Raw genomic sequence first — 17186 nt, forward strand, 5'->3', positions numbered from 1 at the left:
TTTTTTATTGTGAAAATACTGTACAGAGGGGTTACAATTACATGGGCAAGATAATGAGTACATTTCTTATCAAGCATTGCAGCCTCCTCCTTTGTTTCCCCTTCCCATCCCTTCTCATCATCCTACCCCCCCCCAATCCTCTGCGGTCCCCCCCTCCCTCCGCACCAAAGTTGTAAAGTTTGTTTTCGACATAACAACTTGTACATCTCATTGTTACAATGGGTCCACCTGTATCCCTATTTAAACAATTCTAACATTTGGTCTTAATCACTAATGAGTTACAAAGAAATCATTCTCACTACTGAAGGTACATAAATAGGGACTATCTTGATGGCCTAGTTCTAAATATTATTCATGCATGTAATTATATTTTCAATTATTTTTAACTCAAGATATTATATCTTCTAATAATTCAAACTTAGTAACATTTTATTATGTCATTAAACTTTTGGGTGTCTTTTTTTTTGCCATAAATGGCTCTAACTCTTCTTTTCAGTTGTACTTATATAATTATATAAATAATGACATGTATTTGATTACTTTTACACCAGAATAATGGTCAGAATGAAATAATTGATTGAAGAGTAAATAAACAGCTTTTAACAGTTCCTTTTCTATAAATCATCTTTTACTGTTGTTCTAATATTTTATAGTATACCTGCTTATCAGTGGAATTATTTGTTTGTGTCAAAGTTATGTTCAGCTGTTTCTGATTACTTTTCAAATGTATACCCTACACACCAGACCCTTAGTTGCAATACTCTAAATTTCTTAAGAGAAGAAACTGTTCAAAATAGCGAATCAGCAACAAAGGCAAGTTGATCTCCTTCGAAATTCACCCAACAGAATTTTAAAAACTATAATAATGAACAGTTTATGGAATATTTGTCTCACAACCTTTTATTAGCACTCAAACCACCCCTAAAGACAAATGCAATAGCTATGAGACCTAGCAAATATTGAAATATTTTTTAAATGTAGAATAAATGGTGGAGCAGTCTAGGAAGGAAGCTATTGCATCAATTTGTCTTTATTAAAGTATCTTTCCTAACATGTTACTAGTTTGAGGTTCACTTTATAAACCCATTCATAGGCACAAATTAGTCACAGTAATATTTAACACTGTGTCCTACAGTCTCGTAAAAATAATTAAAATGTGTACTTTGTTAGTTTCTTTTTTGCTATGCTGATATTTCAATATTAAAATCAGAATTTGGGCCATGCAGAGATTTCTCATACTGAAGTTAGTGTATTTGAGGAATAAGTATTTAACAAAATATACACATATTTCAGTTTACATTTCTAAAAGAAAATACAAAAAAAACTGGTGGGTTTTTAAACAACAGAATTTCATTCCTCCCAGTTTTGGGAACTGGGAGTTGGAGATCAAGATTCTGGCAGATTTGTGTCTGCTGAGTCAAATTTGGAACTCTAATACAGATGTGTCTCCTCACATGGCAGGAAGCATACTAAAATTCTGTTGGCTTCTTTTATAATTCAAGTAACACATTTATGATAATGTTATAAGCTAATCACTTCTAAGAAATCAAACTCAGTACTGTCACCTTGAAGGTTACAATTTTAACACATGAGTTTTATGACAGTATTTACACCATTGAATGGACCAATAAAAAAATTGAGTTCTAAATGCTAACTCAATGTTCCATTAGCATTTCTTCACCATTCTTATTTTTATATGAAACAAATAGCCACTTGCTGTATGCTTTAGGTTTAAGAAACTTTAGGTCTTGACCTAATATATCTTCAGGTCTAAGATACCTTAGTGAACATGACATAAACTTCCACTCTTATGGGGAAGGATCAAATGGAGTTAGACAGTAAGAAATTTAATGTACTATAACTAGAAGGACAAATAATCATAATCCAGAAGGAAAAAATAATAAACCAACAAATAAAGTCTCACAGAGAAGTTGACATTTGAGCAAGACCATAAAGAAGTGAGTGAGTGAGACAAGCGGAAGGTAGGGAAAGGTTTCTGAGCAGGGGCAATACCGGGAGCAAGGGAAGGAAGCAGACGCGTGACTAGTACTTACATAGAAGGTGTGTACAGAAAGGACAACTTCATTATTTTTAATTGCTCTGGAAAGTTATAGATTTTATTAAGCAAAATTACTAACAAAACTGTGTGATATATTAATAGAGCATGGGATTGATAACATGATTGAAAGTAAGATGTAACCAAAAATAGTCCAAGGCATGAGAGAAGCTGGTAGTCTGTAGCCTAATATGATGTAAAGTAATATATCATTAGGTTACATACATACAGTAACTTAAAGTATACATTCTAAATCATAGAGAGGATTTAACAATTTTTAAAGTTATAGCTAAAATTCCCATGATGGAAAAATTGAAACAATCAATCCAAAAAGAGTCAACTTAAAAAGGTATGGAAAAGTTAAAAGGTGGGGGGAATCAATGAAACTAATATAAAGCACTTAGACAAAAAAGTTTAGATTTAAGTCCAACCATATAGTAATTACACTAAACATAAATTGTCATAAAATCCCAATTAAAGAATACAATTATACAAAGACTTCACCAACAACTTTAAATACAAAAACATAAGAATAAAAGAATAAAAATGATAAAAAGTATGTAAAATAAAATATGTAAACACTAATCAAAAGAAAACTCCAGTGGCTATGTATGTTAATACTACTATCAACTTAAAATCTAGATTTCTACCAAGAACTAAGGGAAGACAATACATACTATTAAAGAGGGAAATTCAACAAGAATGATAGAATAACCTTTAGTGAGTGTACAACTGATAACATAATTTCACTTGAAGCAGAAAGAAGTATGGTGAAGAAAAAAATGGCAAATGCACATGTATAGTTTGAGATATCAACACATTTCTCTCAGTAGTTGGTCAAGTAAGTAGACAAATCAATAAGGAACTAGAAGGCCTCAGCAAATTACCAATCAGCTTGCTGTACCTGCCATTTGTAGAAAGAATGCCCCACCCAGCAACAGCAAGAACCACATTCCCTTCTGCTCCATATGCAATGCTCATCCATAAAGAGCATAATCGCTCCAACAAACACATCCTTTTAAATAGGAAACCACATGGTTGAGTTGTGGTGGCTTCAACTAAGCATGTTACAAAATATGATTTTTTAAAGCTTCATACTGTATTATCTCATTGATATCATATTGTGAAAGACAAACTGTAGAGAAAAATAAAAAATGGACATAAGAAACTAAATTCACACCTTGAGTGTGGTGGCATTTGTACAGTTGTATGCATTTGTTAAAACTCAGAACTGGGTGACTAAAAGAGAAAACCTATTAGAAAGGAAAATTGGGAAGAAAGAAAATCCAATGAGCATAAGGCAAAGTAAGCCATAATTCTGGTGTCTGTACCCTTCAGAACTGCTAGGAGACACAAAGGAAGCTCAAAGAAAGTATATTTAAATGGCCAGGTAGGCCCTAGAGTTGGTACATGAGCACATAGTAGAAATATTACCCTCTGTTCTGGAAAGATTAACACTGAGTGGTGTCATTGCCAAAAACTTGTTTAATAAATTAAAAACTTTTAAGAGAGTAAAATTGAGACAGACTTTAGGATTTTTGAAAATAAAAACTAGATTTATAAAACTCATTCCAGGAGATTGCCCTTAAGCAATTTAATAGCACATTAAAAGATGTGAGTGTCTTTGAAAGGTAGGTTAATTTTATCCTGATTTAACAAAGTGAAAATCAATATAATATCAGCTGAATGAAGAATAAAATAAATTTATATCTCTTGTGTTTGAACATAAAAGCATGATAATCCATGATAATAGGAAAAAGAAGCACAAAATAAATGAAGAAAAAACTTTTTTTTTTTGGTCAGTCGTGGAGCCTCAACTCTGGGTCTGGGTGCTGTTCCCTCAGCTCTTCAGCTCAAGTGCCATTTCCAGCTTTTCTGCTGAGGAATTGAACCCAGGGCCTCACGCATGCAAGGTAAGCACTCTACCACTGAGCCACCTTCCCAGCCTGAAAAAAAAAACTAATTATTAATAAAAATAAAAGATAAACAATATATTAATAGAAAAACACTTGAAAATTTTCAATATCCATTTAGGTTTAAAGAAAAGCCTCAACCCAGGTGCTGGTGGCTCATACCTGTAATCCTAGGTACTCAGGAGGCTGAGAACTGAGAATCACAGTTCCAAGCCAGCCCTGGCAGGTAAGTCTGTGACTCTCATTTCCAATAAAATACTCAGAAAAATCCAGAAATGATGCTGTGCCTCAAGTGGTAGAGTGCTAGCTTTGTGCACAAAGATGTTCAGGGATATCACCCAGTCCCTGAATTCAAGCCCGAGCCCCAGAAGCAACAACAACAAAGTTTCTAGATGACTTGGTCTTATATATGTCAAGTTACTAAGATCTGAGGATTGAGATTCAAAGCCAGCCAGAGAAGGAAAGTCAATGAGAATCTTCCAATTAACCATCAAAAAGCCACAAGTGGAGCTGTGGCTCAAGGGGTAGAATATTGGCCTTTAGCACCAAAGCTCAGGGCCAATGCTCAGGCACTAAGTTCAAATCCTAGACTAGCTTTTCAATCACTGTCTTAATTCTGTTTTTGTCTCCTGAGATACTCTGAAAAATAAGTCATCAACTATTAGCCATACGCCCTTCTAAAAACATTTGCATGATGAAAAAACAAGTAAATACATCAATATGTATTTTTAAATCCACTGCAGTTGTTCTCAGCAAGCAGCAAGTGTTATTTATTATTTTTTCGCCTCTTGCAAAGCGTCTGGTATAAAGGTTTGTACTTGGGTCCTGTTTTGAAATCCAGTTCAGAGGGAGGAGCTATGATTAAGATATTAATGTCCTAGATTAAAGAAGAACAACAGTGTTCTCACTTACACCTCACATAATCTGCATATTAAATAAACAAAATTAACATGTCCCAGAATCTCTCAGTCACATTCTGATAGGCCAAGTATAAGAGATAATGAGTAGGTTAAAGAGAATGTGCCATACAACCAAGTTTAAGAGCTTGTCATTCTTGTAATTTTCCCTTCAAATGCCAAGTTGCCTTATCAGTGACTAACTAAAAAGAGATTTCATCAGATTTGCATTTTTTTCTAAAAATAATTTTATTTTTAAGGATCAGAGTATATATTAAAGCAGCTTATCCATATTTATTTTCTATAATCAGATACTAGCTGTTAGTTTAAAAATTATACACCATTTAATTGTAAAATAAAAATCAAAGAGTTAAATTTTAGGCAGTGTAAGCATTTAAACTCACTACCTCATGCTTGCTTGGTTGGCACTTCGTCACTGTAGCCACATAGCTAGCCCTGCTTTTGATTTTGATTTTGGAGTTAGAGTCTGTCAAACTTTTCTTCCAAGACTGACTTTGAACTGTGATCCTCCAGATATCAGCTTCACGAGTAGTAAGGATTATAAGCAACAGCCACTGGTACCTAGCTTAACCTCCTCTCTGCTTTTAAAGAAAACTTACAAACTGTATAGTTTGTCTAGAGTTTAAGCAATGCAAGTACTTGATTTTTGCCTGTATAAGAAAACTTATGAACAAGACGTTATGATGAAAAACAAACTTTACAACTTGGGCAAGAGGTGTGGGGGGAGATGGGAGGGCAAGGATGGAAAGGGGAAAAAAGGAGGAGGCAACAATGCTTGATAAGAAATGTACTCATTACCTTGCTCATATAATTGTAACCCCTCTGTAAGGTATTTTCACAATAAAAAAGCTTATTAATAATAAAAAAGAAAACCTATGATTCCCTGTATTGTATTATTCCCTGTATTTTGTATCTGACAGAACTTATTTTTATTTCTGTAAAAACAATAGACATTTGCTTAATGTCCATCAGTCAACTTGTTATTGTATTTGGCTACAAATAAAAGCCACTGAAGAAATTATACCTTGAAAACCAAGCATCATTTCAAACCTATGAACAAGATATAGTCATTTAATTAAATATACTGTGTGACTTTAGAACTAGTTTTTTATGCTTTCCCAATGATGTTAAACAGTTAAACATTATAAATACAACATTAGTTTCCTCAACATTAGCATATGAATCAAAGAAAAATACAATTCAATAGATTCCATTCTAAATAATGTTCGTCAATTATTCTAATGCACAGATAACACAATTCAAGCAGTTAAACCAGTTCCACTGTATCTAAAATAACTCCTAATACGTGCCTATGTACTTTGTTTATAACTTAAGTCAATTCCAGAAAGACAATCATAAAAATATTAGTTTAGAGATAATAGACATCTTAATGAGGCTTCAATTCTTAGTTCATTTTTAAAGCACATTTTTAATGAGTGTAGGACTGTAGTAAGATAGTTAGGATTGAGCTCTAACTCAGCCTATTTGTGTTGGATAGTAAAATAAGAATACAATGATTATTCTTTGCTACCTTCCTAAATAATGAACTACAACCCACTTCTCTGAATGTCCAATGAATGGAGAGCCTAAGAAAGGGAGGAGCAATAAATCTCCATGCTGTAAAGAGTTACGCATGTAACTAAATACCCAACTCAAATCTGTAAGTTCATGAAAGGAGAGAACAGCTTATCAGCCTTATCCTTCATGTCGCTACAGTTTAGTTACAAATTTAATGTTCTTTGAAAAGTTGCCTGTTAGCACAAAGATGACAAATGACCAGTTAAATAATTAAAAACAGGAATGAGTTACGGTTTTGTCAATTCGGATGAAGTAGTACTGAATACATTCTTGCAGCTCTGGTGGAGCAAAGGAATGAAGAGTACAAGAACAATCCTAAGCAAGAATAATGGGGTCTCAAAAGAATTAATGAAAGGAAAGTCTGTTCTTTCTGCTAAAGAGAACATATTTCCTCCTCTAAAGAAGGCATAATTCTAGCTAGGCTCTGGTGGCTCCTACCTATGATCTTAGCTACTCAGGAGGCTGAGATCTGAGGATCACAGTTTGAAGCCAGCTTGGGCAGAAAAATCCGTGAGACTCTTGTCTCAAATTAATAACAGAAAAAGCTGGAAGTGGCTCTGTGGCTTAAGTAATAGAGCACTAGCCTTGAGTGGGAAAAAAAGCTTAGGGACAGCACCCAGGCCCAAGTGCCAAGACTGGTAAAAGGCAAACAAACAAAAAAGAACATGATTCTTCTTATTCTGTAGAAAGGCGAAGATATTTGTCCTACTCATTTTATCCGGTAATATCCCAAATACTCAGTTACGATAACCCATTAGTTAATATTGATATGATAGTTGATATGATAGTTAAGCTGTGATATATATATATATATATATATATATATATATATATATATCCTCTATGTAGCAGAAATGGTTGGCCAGTACCATTATAAAGAAGGGAAGACTGAGATGAGAAATGAAGGTATAATCATCAGAAGTAGTCACAAAGGGGTAGGATGAGTGTAAAAGAATGAATAAGGAAAGAGAGGGCAAAGTATACAGTGGAGTCATAATGGGACAGGAAATGCGCCCGAGATGTAATAGAGAGTAGAGTTGAGCTGATATTACTGATGTTAGTTTCGAGGCGGTAGCTACACTGATACGTCAAACTCTAACCTGTTCAGGTTTATGCTTGTGGCTTAAATGAGGGTGAAAGATGTGAGCAAGATAAATGACCTGATTTTTAATCTATTTTTAAAAACCTTTATCAAGATGAAGCTAGAGGTTCTTTTACTTTGTATTGTTTCTCTGATGGTTTGGTACAGACATATTTTAGGTCTTTCTGCCTATTCAGATTTACTTGGATGATGATTTAAAAAAAGAAAGAAAGAAAACAGTCCAGAGCATTTATCCAAGATAACAAACCAGGACACAGCAAAGCCACCAGCACAATCATATTCATTGCAGCACTACTCACCATAGCCAAGGTATGGAATCAGCCCAGATTCCCTCAATGAACTAATGGATCAAGAAAATTATGTATGTGTGTGTGTGTGTGTGTGTGTGTGTGTGTATAAATACACACACAATGGAATTTTACTCAGCCTTTAGAAAGAAATTGATAGTGTACCATTTGTAAAGAAATGGGAAGACTTGGAAAAATTATATCAAGTGAAGTCAAGCCCAAAGAGGCAAAAGTTACATGACTTCCCTTACACATGGAAGGTAGATTTAGCTTAGAAACTTACAAGTAAATATGTTGGGTGGTATGCTAGTGTACACAGATGTACTAACTGAAATATGAAAGATCCAGGAGAGAACTCAAATAGTGTGATTCCTTAGAAAGGCAAAGTAAAAGTTCAACAAAATAAACTCCAGGAAATGGGTTCAGGGGAGAGGTTAAGGGGAGAGGGGTAGACAAATGAAGAGGAGAAGAGGAAGAGAATGGAATGCAGTCCAGAAGTCAATGTACAGCCTACAAAATTAAGAAAAGTGAGGGAAAGTGTGAGTTGGGAGGGAGGATAAGAATGTTGAAAGGGATTAAATCAAGATGCAGTGTATTCATAGACTGCTTTGTTAAAGGGCAACTCCTTTTTATGACTACTTAAAGAAAAAAATAGCATGAGAAAAAAACAGCCCATTGTGAGTGGGAGTTACAAGTTAATGTAGTTGTTTGACATCGTATAGCAAAATATTAGCTGGATTCCCCCCCTTTTTTTCTTTTTATTCTTTCCTTCTTTGTTCTTTCCTTCCCCTCCCTCCCTTTCATTCCCCTTCCTCCCTTCCTTCCTCCCTCCCTTCCTTCCTTCCTTCCTTCTTTCCTTCCTTCCTTCCCTCCCTCCTTCCTTCACTCCTTCCTTCCTTTCTTCCTTCCCTCCTTCCTTCCTTCCTTCTTTTCCTTCCTTCCTTCCTTCCTTCCTTCCTTCCTTTCTTCCCTTCTTTTCTTTTCTTTCTTTCTTTTCCTTTCTTTCTTTCCCTTCCTTCCCTTCTTTTCTTTCTTTCTTTCTTTCTTTCTTTCTTTCTTTCTTTCTTTCTTTCTTTCTTTCTTTCTTTCTTTCTTTCTTTCTTTCTTTCTTTCTTTCTCTACCCTGGTGCTTGAACTCAGGGCCTGTGCTCTTTTCCTAAATGCAAGGCTAGCTCTCTACCACTTGCTACACAGCTAAGCTCCACTTCCAGATTTCTGGTGGTTTATTGGAGATAAGTCTCTCACAATTTTTCCTGCCTGGGCTGACTTTGAACCACAATCATCAGATCTCAGCCTTCTACATAGCTAGGATTACAGGCATGAGCCACAGGTACCTAGCACTCCTTTTTCTTTACAATAGAACCTATACAACCTATACAATCTACACTTTGTTCTTCACTGGATTTCCCCCCACTATTTTCAAGAGTTAGGTTGAAATTGTCTCTTCAAATTTAAATTACATTCTAATAGTTATATCATTTTAACTTGGTTTATGCATTTATTCATTTAAAGCTATAGTTTAAGTTTTAATTTTTGCAAGATACTTAAAATGTGAACTATAACTCTTCATTCAGACATAATGTCATATATATATGTATATATAATAGAATGCCTCAAAGTAGCTTGTTCTCAAATTTTGACCAGTAATAAGCAGTTAATTAAATATTTTAACTATGCAAAAATCACAAAGGCAATAGATTTGTGTTTGTGTGTGTAGGTACTGGGACTTTAACTCAGGACTTGATGCTCATGTTTGGTTTTTACACTCATGGCTGGCTCTCTACCACCTGAGGCACACCTCTACTACCAGCTCTTCATTAACAAACTGGGTTTGTCTGACTGAGGTTGGCTCTGAACTTCAGTTCTCAGATCACAGCCTCCTGAATAGCTAGAATTACAGACGTGAGCCACTGGCCCCCAGCAATACAACTTAAATTCTATTTAATTTATTTTAAATTTTGGTAACTACACAGAATTTTTAAGTCAAAATTTTATTATGTGCACTATTGGAAGGAAATACAATATACAGAATCTAACACAAGAAATATGAAATCTCTGATTTGTCTTTGAATTGATTTTGAACTTGGGTTTTGAACACATTTTGAAATGCTAAGAGTTCACAATGCCTATAAATAATAAAGCTGTATAGTAATTATGACTTAATAAAAACATTCTTGTTATTTATTCCAAAATATGCATCTACTACCTTAGCACATCAAACTTTGCAGTACTCCCAAGTTATAATATCCTCTTTATTTTTGTTCTCTTAGTGATACTGAGGTTTGAACTTAGGGCTTCACTTGCTTAGCAGGCGTTTTACCACTTGAGCCACTTTGCCAGCCACAGTATCCTTTTTGAAGATGACGGCTAATAATTATATCAAGTAACAGAGACTTATCTTCCCCGTAAACACTGGTATCAATATTGCTTTCCTACACTTGTCTTTAAGCATAGCGGCAAACAATATTAGTATTTAATGTTTTCAAAATCCCTTTTACAACTTCAGCAATTGTTTACTTGCTAATAGAAATAAGTAAATAGAATATTAACATATAAAGGTAAAAATCTCTTTTTTTTAAAGCTAGATGGTTAAATGGTTGAGTTGGAATGTGGGGAAAGTATACAACCTTTACATTATTTTCATTATGCTTATACTTTACTTCTACTTGTCTAACTACTTATTACATCTTCTTTAGATTAGAAACACAATAATAGTGACTTTTTATTGTATGTACCCATGTGGTCTCTTACATGCATCGGATATGCATATGTAATATATATTTACTTATACATACAGAACCAACATGCATGTATAATGTATGCAGATTTATACATGCCTACATGTGATACTAATGTGATACTAATACACTGTAAGCTAGTGTCACAAGTATTTTATTGAGTTGATGAATGAAATTTAAAATCTGGTCCACTTATCTGATGTTTTCTTCTCTCTAGTAATAGATCTTCATCATCACAACATAAGCTTACTTGGAATAAATTTACCATTTAGATATTATCAGTCAAATATTCATGGCATTGTTAATAGATATGTAATGAGGACTAAACTTTAATTTTTCGTTTACTCCTAACCTTTCCTCTTTTCAATATTGTTCTTTGGCATTAGTGGTATATAGTCATACATACAAATGTTGAGAATCTAGAGTGAGCAGGCAGTATGTCTCTGGAAATATAGAGAGCTTTATATTTAACTGGAGACCCATAACTGAAAACAAATAACTAATAACAAATAACTGAAAACAAATAAGTACCAATAGATGTATTCATGATGATATATAAGTTTGAAGGAGATGGCTGTGCTTTAAGAATGATTAAGATATCAATGAAGGAAAAACATGTCATAGCAAGTTTGTTTATAAGGAAGACAGTGGGTGCCAAATGTGAGAAAGAATGTTCTTGTAGACTGAGAAAACTCCATGTATGTAGGTAGTCTCCTTGAATTTTCCTTCACCTAGATCTGCCACTGAAACCTGATGTCAATAGAACCTCCAAAGTTGTAAATCCCTGTAAAAGGTTTAAAGGGCAGATTTCATCTTTTATTCAAGTAAAATTTTACCCAAGTCCAGAAGAAAGTTTAGATAATTTAATCCAGATACAAAAGCTTCTTCATAGACTGTTTCACTGGAGAATTTGCAGTATCTACTTGCAACTATTTTAGATCTCATGACTTTTCAGAGACTATATTATCTCAACTCAGAACATATCCTTTTTTCATCAGCTAGCTTTTTATTGTTTTTAAAAATTAATATTATTACATATTAAGAGAAGTTTTAGGAGATTAGAGAGTACTTCAGAGTGCCTCATTTGTACTTCTTTTTTACTGGAAAATATTACTAATATACATTCTCTTGATCATTTTAGTGGTTCTTTTATGCCTTCTAGAGTTAATATTTTCCATAACTACTAGCTATTGACTCTGTGAAATCACAGAATATAAGAATTCAAAAGCACTTTAGGATTATCTAATATAATGTTCTTTAAAAATATTTTTGACCATGACCCAGTAAGAAACGTTCTACATCTCCACAGGACACACAAAGACTCACATATTTGAAGCTTTCCCACAATATAATTCTTATACTTTCTACTTAAGATATAATAAGAGATCACAAAAAATGTTATCATTATTATCCAAATACAATAAAGAAACTTTCAAAATTAATCAAGTAAACCAATAAACTACAGATAGCTTTGTGCTTATTTACTAAGATTATTTTAAGAACCACACAAATAATAACTCTCACCCCATTTATTTTACTGTAATCTCTCCCTGTTCTTTATAGACAAAAGTGAAGTCTTGAGAGGTAAGTAAGTTTTCCCGACAATTGTGTGCAAAGCTGGATCTAGAACACATTTAAACATTATGTCAGTTCCCTTTCAGCTTCTCCAAAATTAAAAAGACAGGACTTAATCCTAAGAAATTACAAGTATATTTAACTCTTTCTAGATCTCTAGAGCAAAATACCTTTAGTAATATAATCAATGCACCTATTACCTAAACTTCTTATTTTATCTTTATAAACAATCCATATTATTGCAGATTATCTGTGATAAAAGCAATATTGCCTCAGGAGGCTGAGATCTGAGGGTTGGAAGCCAGCCTACGAAGAAAGACCTTGTGAGACTCTTATCTCCAATTAACCATCAGAAAACCAGAAATAGTGCTGTGGCTCTAAGTGATAGAGCATTGGCTTTGAGCAAAAGAGCTCAGGGACAGTGTCCAGGCCTTGAGTTCAAGGCTCACAACTGACAAAAAAAGATTCACAATTTTGCTTTGATATTCAGTTCAAAAGATTTAAAATTCTACCAAGTGCCAGTGACTCACTCTTATAATCCTAGCTACTCAGGAGGCTGAGATCTAAGGAACTTATATTTGAAACCAGTCTGGGCAGGAAAGCCCATGAAATTCTTATCTCCAATTAACCACCAGAAAGTGGAAGTGGAGCTGTGGCTCAAGTAGTAGAACTTTAGCCTTGAACACAAAAGGCACAGGGACAGTGCCGTGGCCCTGAGTTCAAGCTCTAGGACCAGCCCTACGGGGGAAAAAATTAAGTTAAAAAAAGATTTAAAATTCTCTAAACTACATATTTTGAATTGAAACCTCTTGTAACTTTGAATTCGAAGTTTCACATGTCTAGAACACCACTTTCAGAGTGGAAAGAAATAATGATGAAGCCGTAGTATGATAGCTGCAGGGGAGAATTCAAATGCTGTAACTCCTTAGAAAAACTGACTTCACAGTGCAACATAATGAATATCAGAAGCTGGTGCCGGAGATGTGAGGGAGGAAAAGGAAGAGAGAAAAGGGGTGGGAGAATGAAGTCATAATATCCAATGCAATCCTATGAAACTAGTAAAATGGAAGGGAAGGATTGGGTTGAGAGGAATGGGGGACAATGATGAAAGGAGTGATATGGGTCAAGATGCATTATACTTATAAACTGACATGTTGAATGGTAACTGCTTAAAGATAATAAAAATATTAAATATTACATATTATATATACTACATTTTTATATATTATATTATTACAAAGGCATAGAGAGAGAGAGAGAGAGAAGATAGAGATGAGGCCTTAGATTAGGACAAGGAAAATTAGGATGATAGAAACCCACAGTATAGAATTCTTCAACAAATGGAGAACTTCAAAGGAACTTTGCTAACTATATCATATTTATGTTAATGCTTATCAATATAAAAGTAAGTTTTTTCTACATGATTTTATAGAGTTTTGTCTTATCTTGGTAAAAAAGAAGTATGTTTCTTGATTTAATTAAAAGCATAGACAATATGATATATCATGCCATCATTAAAGGGTCTGTGGGGGAAGCCTGATACATTGAATGGACACTTCCTCAGGCTCATGTGTTATTAGAAAGTAAAGTAGGGAGGGTAAAAACACTCATCATTGAAGATAGTGAGAGCCTGCAGGCTTAATGTATTAAATTGAAGACAAACTCAAAACATTGTACAATTACAATTATCACAAAACTGTGATCAAGTCTGACACATCAGACAGTGGAGAACATGTAGAATATTTGTGTCCATTGACCAATTCAGAATTCTTTTGAGAAAGAAACAAGCATACACTAAGCAAAAGTTTGAATGGAATGATCCATCAAGTATCAATTATTCATTTCTGAGTCTGGAAAACAATAGCTTGACTATTACCTACATACAATATTTGCATAAACTTATATATTTATCAGCTGACAGATTCTTTCAATACAATTATTACAAATATCACCAAAGTTTAAGATGATAATTATATATACATACAATTGTTTTATTTCTGTACATAAATAGAATAGACTATCCTTTTCAACTTATACTTCCTTGTCCATAGTTGCTTCAATAAGCCACATATGATTTAAAAATAAAAAAACTTATACCATCTTACTGGCGATGGTATTGAATAGTCTAAAGACATAAATGACCTATGTTAAACACTGAAATGAAATATATTAAAGAAGTAAATTAAAGACTATTCCTTCAAGAATATATTTTTCTACATATTAAAACATAGCATTGCATACTACTTCTAACTCCATTATTTAGGGGAGAAAAGCATACTGGCTTCTTTTCTTTCACAAAATTATTATATCCACAATTAACAAAATAAAGCTTCAACACAAAATACATGAAAATATTATTTTTAAAAAGTAACCTCTACCAGCCTGGCATCTTCACGGCATGTCTCAGGAAACATAAACATCTGCCATTGACAAGTCACTGAGAAAAGCTGAGTACTTACGCATACATCATGGACCCAGGACTGGGGCAGCTTCTATTCAGTCACCATCTGATCTCTATCAGCCGGGTCAGGGCTGGGAGGCTGGAAAATAATGGCAGTCACTGACAACAAGGAAGGAAAACAAGTCTGACAGGCTTAATGACTGGGGATTGCTGTCTTGATAGAACCTGATAAGAATATGTTCAATTTTACGCCAGCCATTTCCACACAATGAAGTAATTGTCAATACCTGTGCAGAGAAGCACCGAGGAGCAAAGGGCTCACAAGGTGCAACTGCTGGCCATGACTCAGAAGGTCACACTTTTCCGGTTAGGGAGGTATGATCAGTATTAAGGTGTGGCCCAATTTGTTTGAAAGAACACAAAACATTAGAATGTCCTGATGGCCCTTCTTATTTCTTCATTAGAAATATTTTCTCTTCCCTTGAGGGAATTATGTAGTGCGGTGGACTGAGTAAGTTCTGGGCTTACCAGCAAGGCAGCTGATTCTGTCACCTTGCTGCTATGACTAGAACTAAGAAGAGTAGAGAGATGAGACTCCCTTTCTCAGAAGCAAATGACAGGACTGAATTCGTGGTTTCTAACACATTTTAGCTTTAGAAGTAATGGATCAAACTGAACCAATTTACCCTAATAAAGGCGATGCATAAAATAAAATAAGTAGATAAATGGAGGAAAAACAAACAAAAACAGGCCCTTTCCTCACAGTGGTGCCTTTATATGCTTGCATATTTCTTTAGTTTGAATATATAATCCTCCAATAATGTTCATCCAGAACATCTTAATCTAAAATACTAGAAATATACTTAATTTGATCTTAATATTTTCTTTTTGGACCTGGGCACTGTCCCTGAGCTCTTCAGCTCAAGGCTAGTGCTCTACTACTTGAGCCACAGCACCACTTCCAGTTTTCTGGTGGTTTATTAGAGATAAGAGTCTCACAGACTTTCTTTCCCAGGCTGGCTTTGAACCTCGATCCTCAGATCTCAGCCTCCATAGTAGCTAGGCTTACACATGTGAGCCACCAGCACCAGCTTAAAGGAAGATATTCTTACTAGAAGATCACATGGCTCAATAGCTATGTGTATACTGCCACATAAAATGATGCTTATTGAAATGAACTCCAAGAAATGGAAACAAAAGGTTTTTATTGTACTGTCTACAGTTCTTTCTTTTCGTTTCTTTCTTTCTTTCTTTCTTTCTCTTTTTTTCTTTTTGTCACAAAGTACTCTTTGTCTTGTACATAGTTATCTGATTTGGGAAGGGGAAAGGGAATCACAGAAATGGTGGGATAAAGGGTGAACCAATTCAGAAGTCGTACTAGTCATTATGTTGGAAATGAACTTTATAACTTGAGGGCCAGAAGAGTTGGGAGGGGATAAAGTGGGAGAAAATGAGGGAGGAGGTAACACTGTTCAAAAAGAAATGTACTCATTATCTGACTTATGTAACGGTAACCCCTCTGTACATCACATTTAAATTTAAATTTAAAAGATGAAAAAAGAAACAGCCTTGAGGATTTTAAAATCAGACAACATCCTTCTCTTATATAATATTAACATTTTTATATTGAACCTTATTATAGAGAAAAACTTAGAAGACAGAGTAATGTGTGCCTTAAGTACATTTAAATAGTTAAGGATTAAAATAGGTGTGATCTAATTTTAGTTAGTACATATTAATCATATAAGAGAGGTTTCATTGTGATGCTTCCATATACATGTATTTTGATCATATTCATCTTTCTATTACTCTTTCTTATCACTTCTCTCTTTTTAAACAACTTTACAGATTTAATTATTTTTTTCACATACACATATATCATACCTCTTTCATCTTCTCTTGATTTGGCTTGTCTTTTAAGGTTCAAAAATAGAAACTCAAATGTCTACCCCAGGAAGCTTTTCTGTTGGGATTTTGATACAAATTACTTTCTACTTAGTTTTTAAATCTTGTGGCTTTTGTTTCTCCCTTACTCCTTCTAGTGTTAATAAATATGTATAAATAACTTATTTTCGTGCTTGTGTAAAATCTTGAGCATGGTAGGATGTCAGTCAGCAATGAGATGCCTAGGTACAATCCTGGAACTCCCAATAACTACTTCTGTGAACATAGGGATCCTATTAACTTACTTACATCTGTTTTTCCCTCTGTGAAAAAGGGACTGATTATGCTATACCAAGGACTTAAAACAGTGACCTTAACAATTATCCACCTTGGGTGCTTTGCTTTCTCTCAACTCCCATTCTTTTTTTTAGAATTAGCACCATATTATAAATTATTTTCATCAGCTAGGTGCCCAGTATCTGAGCTGTGACACTGGAAAGTATGCCTATTGCTGGTCGCTGCTGTCTGCTACTCCTTTTACTGATGCTGACATGCAAGGATTACAATAGCTGCCACATGCTAAAGCTTACAGGATAATAAGCCCCAGAATGAGTGCCTAGCACTGTAATTTTCTGGTTCCTAAAGCCTGGAGCAATAGGATTATAAAGAATAAAAATAAGGGAATTCCACACAGAAGATTACAGAAATATATTTCATAATTTCTGAAAGATAACT

At 34.3% G+C, this 17186-nt stretch overlaps 1 protein-coding gene across 1 annotated transcript in view; it reads right to left on the reverse strand.

Moving 5' to 3' along the window:
- Positions 1–14685, reverse strand: part of Tmprss11f (transmembrane protease, serine 11F) — a 54775-nt gene extending 40090 nt beyond the window's left edge. Inside the window, exon 1 of the mRNA XM_013008994.1 lies at positions 14626–14685. Within this exon, the coding sequence (XP_012864448.1) occupies positions 14626–14636 (11 nt within the window). The 5' untranslated portion in view covers positions 14637–14685. The remainder of the gene's footprint in view (positions 1–14625) is intronic.
- Between the last annotated feature and the right edge of the window lie 2501 nt (positions 14686–17186).

This window comes from Dipodomys ordii, unplaced genomic scaffold (assembly GCF_000151885.1).
Source record: "Dipodomys ordii isolate 6190 unplaced genomic scaffold, Dord_2.0 Scaffold8, whole genome shotgun sequence".
Taxonomy (NCBI): Eukaryota; Metazoa; Chordata; class Mammalia; order Rodentia; family Heteromyidae; genus Dipodomys; species Dipodomys ordii.